Genomic DNA, 7,225 nt, shown 5'->3' with positions numbered 1-7,225 from the left:
AGAAATATTATGTATAAAAATCATAATAATATCAGAAAGAATATATAAATAATATTTTTATCTGATTATTTAAAAGATACACAAACATTTGTGTTTATATACATATGTACATATTTAAAACAACATACACTTATTTTCACATATAGTATGTACTTACTTAACAATTTATATTTGCTGCTTCTGATGATATTGCTGCTGCTGCTATTTACAATTCAGTTCTGATTTCCAATGCTATAAAAATTAATGAAGTAATTATTTGCAAAATATTATTAAAAAATCACACAAAATGCATTCCCTTAACTTCTTGTTGAACAAGCACGAATCTTTTTGGGATTTTCTTTTGGCATTATTGACAATTATGTTTTCTCTTTCGCACTCATTCAAACAAATCAAGGAATGAAGGAAACTTTTTCATCGCAATTAGGTAAACAAAAAATAACCCGAAAACATTCGTTGATGTTAGTGCATAGAGACAAAATGTGTAGTTGTATTATGAGAGATATTTGAGAAAAGTGGTTAGCCGTGGTTGTCAGGGTATGTATTCATGAGTAAGTCAATTTACTAATACAATCCTACATATAACAAGTAAGGAAAGGCTAAGATCGGATGCAATCGAACATTTCATAATCTTGCAACTTACAAGAATTTAAGCCAGGGAAATACTTTAAGGTGTAATACGTCAACTCAAGGATCAGAATCCATCAATTTTGTATATATGTACATCTCCGATATATAACTAACACATTTGTTTTTTGCTAGGGTTTGTTAGAAAAACGAAAATAATTACACACATACTAAATAAATGTTCCCTGGGTTTCATTAAAAATATTTCAATATAATATTCCACATACGGTCACCAATCATAAGAGTAAAGTTAGCTGGTTGTCGAAAATCCTGATATTAATTATATATGAAGCATATATTAAGCTAACTCAAATATTGACCGATATATGCAGTATAAAGTCACCCGGAAAGTCAAAATGGTTCAGTTAGGTTTATGGGGGTGAAGGAAGTATTGACCCGATTTCTACTATAGTTACTATTTCCAGGACTCTCTCCAAAATTCGATTATATCGGCAAACCTTTTCAGTCAAAGTCAACTATAGAAACTGGTTTCTACATATTCAGTACCTACGGGCTTGAAAATTTTTGGTCGGATTTGGGCAATTTTTGATCATAAGCTGACATATTTAAAGACACTATACCTAGAAAATTGTATCTCGACATATTAATTACTTCTTGATTTGTGTACTGAAAAGTGAAAGAATCAAATAGAATTTATAATAGTGCTATATGGGAAGTAGGCGTGGTTGTAATCCGATTTCGCCCATGTTTTCACTGTGATACAGGAGTAAAAGAAAATGCCACGTACTAAATTTACTCAAAATCGGTCGGTCGGGTCCCGAGATATGTCACCTCAGTAAAAAGTGGGCGGTTCCACGGTCTTATTTTCGTACAGGCTCCCATATAACTCTGCTATACAATCTCGGAATTAAAATTTGACGTATCTGGCGTATTCAGCCATTAATTTACTACGCTGTTAGTAGTTTTTAAATGGACCGTTATACAGGAGTGAGCAGATTATCTTCCGATTTTGTCCATTTTCACATTGCCGGTAGGAGTTTTAAAGTTTGTAGGTAAGGTTTGCTGTTGTAGATTTAGTGTTTTTTCTTTTAATTCTTTGCCCACAGATATCCTTTTCTACTGCAATCCCCTGTGCCAAAGAGAGTTTCAGTTTTAATGCTTAGTAATTGCACTTCATATCATCAACAATCTCGTTCTTTTTTTACTAAGGAACGCGCATATCAAGCAAGTTACAGCTTGCACCGACGGACGGACGGACAGAAAGACAGGCACCTGGATTTCAATTCGCTTCGTCATACTGATTTTTTATTTATATATAACCATATATCAATCTCGATTAGTTTTAGATGAGACGTACAATCGTTAAGTGATCAAAACCGAATAAAACGCTATTTCGTTATGTGCCTATACCGCGTCCGAACCGCAGCACAGAAATTCGTAAAAATTCCGAAAATCTACGTCGATTTTGCAGTCTTAATACAAGGAGCGTTAAACTTTTTAAATCTAGCCCCCCTGGCGGCGCCATCTATATGTCGGCTGCGTTACAATCTGCTATCTTTACCGATTGTCCAGTGAGAATTTTATGACATTTCATAGAATGGAAGTGAAGTTATTGCGTTTTAAGTGTCAGCATGTTTGTGTTATCGATGCGAAAATGAGCTTCGAACAAAGAGTCAACATTAAATTTTGTTTTAAAATTGGTAAAACTTTTACCGAAACGTTTCAATTGATGAAATAAGTTTATGGCGATGATTACCTACACCGTAGCAGAGTGCATGAGTGATTTTAACGTTTCCAAAGCGTTCGTGAGGACATACATAAATGACGATCAACATGTGGGCCAATCAAAATTCATGATCTACGGAAATTCCATCGAAACTGTGCGTTAATTCATCAAAAATCAGCCGAAATCATCATTGAAATTCATGGAAATGGAATTGAACATCTCCAAAACATCGATTTATCGCATTTTGACCGAACATGTGAGCTTACGAAAGATGTGTGCGCGGTTTGTTCCGCCCAAATTGACTGACGACCACAAATTGCTCTCATCTATCGAAACTTGTGACTGTTTATTTGACCCAAAATCACATTTTAACAATTAACCGCTTCCCGTATTCACCTGATATCTCACCTTGCGACTTCTTCCTTTTCGGAGAAATGCATTTGCCCATGAAAGGAAAACGTTGTGCAGATATAGAGGTCATTCAAAAGGCTTGCACCGGCATACTGACGGCAATACCGGCCAACGAGTTAGAACACTCGTTCGACATGCTTTTGGACCGTGCAAAAAACTGTATTGAAGCAGAAGGAGACTATTTTGAATAAAATTAATTGATTTTGCCGGAAAAACCATTTGTTCCGCTTTTTTTTTTTCTAAGTCTTGTTTACTTTGGAACACACCTTGTATGTATATAAAAGAAAGACGTGATGATTACACAATTTTAAGCTCAAGAATGGCTTAAGACCAGGAGACGGACACTACTACAACGGTTTTGGCTAAAAGTCAAACAATTCTTATATAAAAAATTTTATATAAAATCATAAGCATGTGTTTAATATTCATAATATGTATTCAACAAAGAACTTCCATTAAATTTTGTGTGCGCAACCTTCAGAATGTTAGAAAACGCCTTCGGTGATAATTGCTTGTCGCGAGCATGTATTTTTGATTGGTACAAATTATTCAATCAGAAGTCGTTAATGACGAACCACGCCCAGTACGACCATCAGCATCATCAGTGATGATCAACACGTCAATAAAATGAAGGAATTGCTACTTGAGAAGCGATTATTAGCAGTCAGAGATTTTACTGGAATCGTTGGAATATCTTAAAGATCAATGGAAACTCTTTTGAAATATCATTTGGGCCTAAGAAAAGTGAAAGTCCGATTGGTTCCAAAAACAACCAATTTTTTCGAAAGAGAGCGTCAGGACTCCAGGAAAACTGTTTTGAGTCAATTAAAGATATTATGCGTGAATTGCTACGCGATTTGAAAGCTATTCCGGAAATTGACTTTAACAACTGTTTCGAGGATTGGAAAAAACTTTCGCGCAAGTGTATAGGGGCCAAGGGATCAACACAGATTTTGAAGAATAACTTAAAACGTTTGAAAGTATGAACCAAGTCTTATAGGAGTATTTAAATATTTATAGTTCAAAAACGGCCAAACCAATTTGGCTAAAAATTGATATGGGAGGTAGCTTAAACCTAGGACGGACATAGACTATTAAACATTTTATGTTAAAGTCGAAACAATTCACAAGAAAAATTGTGTATATAAATATATCGCGTATAGCATGTGTTCATTATTTACGCAAATATCTTTTTATTTTTTTTAAATTTCAAAAACCAAAACATCACACTGGGAACCGAAATTTTTGTTTACATACATATATATGTATATAAAAGTATATATGGGTTATACTGATTGTTGTTAATGAACAAGGCCGTTGTTTTTGAACACACCATGTGGAACCGGCAAGGCATTTATAATATCACAACAGAAAATCGCATTGACAGATGCATCGTCAGGCATTGCGGCTACTTTGTAGATGACGTTCAAAAAAAAATTAAGTCATAAATTGAGATGCGGTTCTCGACAACAATGTAACAGAGATTTGATGGCAGTACTAAATTCCACGCGAGCGTAGTCGCGGGTTGAGACCTAGTCTTTAATAAACAGATAGTGGGCCCAAATCGATTGCGAAATTTTCAATTAAAAAAAGTTCAGAAGTTCAAATTGTATTTTCCGATCGCAAAATAGGATTTTGAAGCCGAAAGTCATAATTAAAAATTGGTAAGATATTTGTAAATTGAAAAGTTGGAGTAACAAATAACACATAATTTTTCAACTCAAACGCTGAAATGGAAATTTCTAACTGAAGAACTTTAATTAAGAATAACTAAATGTAAATAACACAAAAAGTGCTAAACTGTCTCGATATCTTATTAAAACAATGCTTTAATTTTCAAAAAATAACCAAAGTGGTAAAACACTAAGTAAGCAATCGCGTAATAGTTAAAAAATCAAAAACACATATTTTAGTTCTCATTTCTGTAACCAGCATATCGTTTTAAGCTTTTTATTTCTTATTTATTTCGATTTGCCTTTATTTAATATTGATATTTTACAAAAGCAATGCTTTCCTTAAAAAAAAATAGGAAAAAATATAAACTAGGTATTAACATTTTTTGTTTTTTTTCTAACTGGTATTTAGTTTTATCGTATTTTATATTGACAATTAATTAAATCTTACAAAAAGAAACCAAAAAGTGTTTTCATGAACACTCCGATTTATGGCAAAGGATGAAACATGGAGACATCTTAAAGATCTGATTCGAATCGACACGATACAAGTTGAAAAAATTTTCCGAATTACCCAAAAAGTGAAGAGTCAGTCGGCATGGTTTTAGCCAGTGTTCTTATTTTTTGGAATTTATTTTCGTCAACTGCATCGAAAATGGTAAAAAAAAATCAATAAACGATACGCGTCATTGGATCCTTTAGACGTAGAAATGTATTAAATGTATATCTGACTTCATTTACTATTATTACTTTTTTTCTACTTATACCTATACCACTACTTACGGTTCATATCTAACAATTGGTTGCACTAGTTATGAGTAGTTTACTATTAATTTATTTTACTCAACATTGAGTACTCTGGGTTTGACATGAATTATTTACTTAGTTATGGTGGCATTGCTCCGACAGTTCGTACAAATTTATTTATAGTATGGTTACGTAAAAATAAAATGCACAAGAGCAAAATAATAATTAAAAAAAAATTTTCTGAAGTCGATTTATGTGAATTAATATTACAGAATGCACAACTACTCATACACGGAGAACCGTGAAATGAAAGAAAATCATTCATTCCCAGCATATTCAAAAAATAATTTTTTTGTTTTTATTCAATTTCATTGCATCGATGCCGCCCATCATATTCACAACTCATACCGACCTACACTCGAAACCTCCCCACTTCCTCGACATATAAACTATAAAACTTAAATCGGAATCCCTGCACAAAACTACTCACCGAAACATTGCAACAAAATAAAAATAAAAAACATTAAAATGAATACACCAAATGAAAATCAAAACAGGAGCTACAGCTGCATCTTGGTGTCTTGCAGCAGCATGCGGCATTGATTGGCGGCCCCAACGCTACTTCCTGCCATGTATGCCACAAATTGTTCTTGGGAGCTGATGCTTTAATGGAGCATATGAAGCATGCGCACAAGGAGAAGCCGGTACCAAGCGTTGGCAGTAAGTATAATTAGTTTTACAATTCTATATTTAAATATATGTATGTCCATTCAAAAGCAAATACTCAATAAAAACACCCTCAATGTAGGGGATAGGTCAAGTTTTCGCTCAAATTTATAAAAAAAAATTTAGACGCAAAGATGCATTGTTATGAGAAAAACACGTTAGCTCATTTTCCTTGAGATAGGTCACATATTGGTCGATATATGCGGTACAAAGTCACCGGAAGTTCGATTATCTTAATATTAGGTATATATTTTTGACATGCAGACGAAGTAATCGGTATCTAGGGGCTTGAATATGTTTGGTTGGATTTGAACAATTTTGGTCTTCATATGACATACATTAAAAGTATTATTCGTGCAAAATTTCATTGTGTTATATTAATTGCTTCTAAATTTTTGTACTGAAAAGTGAAAGAATCAAGTGAAATTTGAAATATCATTATCATATGACATAGTAATATAAAAATAATAATTTCACATTCAAAATTATGTCAAAATCAGCCTGTTAGGTGCCGAGATATGTGATTTCACCAAAATGCGGGCGGTGCCACGCCCATTGTCCAATTCTTACACCGACTCTCATAAAGCCCTCTCATACCATCTCGTAACTAAAATTTAATGTCTCTGGCGTATTTAATTATTGATTTATTGCGCTTTTAGTAGTTTTTAACAGTACCGTTATATGAGGGGTGAGCGGGCTTATCTTCCGATTTCATCCATTTTCACACTGTTGGTTGAAGTTCTTGTAATATTTGAGCCGTCCGAGTGTGGTTATTGTAGCTTTATTGGTTTAGGAGATATCTACATTAAACTTATTAGAAGGCGGGGCCACTCCCACTTTTTTTTTTAATTTTACCCACATGTGTCCATTGCTACTGCGATTCCCTGTGCCAAATACAGGTTTTATATCTTAATTTAGTAATTAGTTATGTTACTTTATTTGTTTTTATTTGTGGGAGTGGCAGTGGTCCGATTACGACCATATGTGAACTCGAATTTTTTTGTACTAAGGAACCCACATACCATAGTTTCATCATGATATCTAAATTTTTACTCAAGTTACAGCTTGCACAGACGGACGGTCGGACGGACGGCCAGTCACTCGGATTTAAACTTTTCGCGTCATCCTGATCCTGATTTATATATATTTTATATATCTGTCTCTATTAGTTTTAGGTGATACGTAAAACCGTTGGGTGAACAAAATTGTAATACTCTGTAGCAACTGGTTCTTCTTCTTCTTGATTGGCGTAGACACCACTTACGCGATTATAGCCGAGTTAACAACAGCGCGCCAGTCGTTTCTTCTTTTCGCTACGTGGCGCCAATTAGATATTCCAAGTGAAGCCAGGTCCTTC

General features: G+C 34.0%; 1 protein-coding gene across 1 annotated transcript in view; it reads left to right on the top strand.

Moving 5' to 3' along the window:
- The window catches only part of LOC108969718 (protein ovo-like), a 23,491-nt gene that overhangs the window by 9,767 nt on the left and 6,499 nt on the right, over positions 1 to 7,225 (top strand). The window contains exon 3 of the mRNA XM_018934605.1: positions 5,700 to 5,862. Coding sequence (XP_018790150.1) covers positions 5,700 to 5,862 — 163 coding nt within the window. The remainder of the gene's footprint in view (positions 1 to 5,699; positions 5,863 to 7,225) is intronic.

This window comes from Bactrocera latifrons, unplaced genomic scaffold (assembly GCF_001853355.1).
Source record: "Bactrocera latifrons isolate USDA-ARS-PBARC rearing strain unplaced genomic scaffold, ASM185335v1 scaffold_1051, whole genome shotgun sequence".
Classification (NCBI taxonomy): domain Eukaryota; kingdom Metazoa; phylum Arthropoda; class Insecta; order Diptera; family Tephritidae; genus Bactrocera; species Bactrocera latifrons.
Note: the sequence above shows the minus strand (reverse complement) of the source record. Positions and strands in the feature narration are given on the sequence as shown.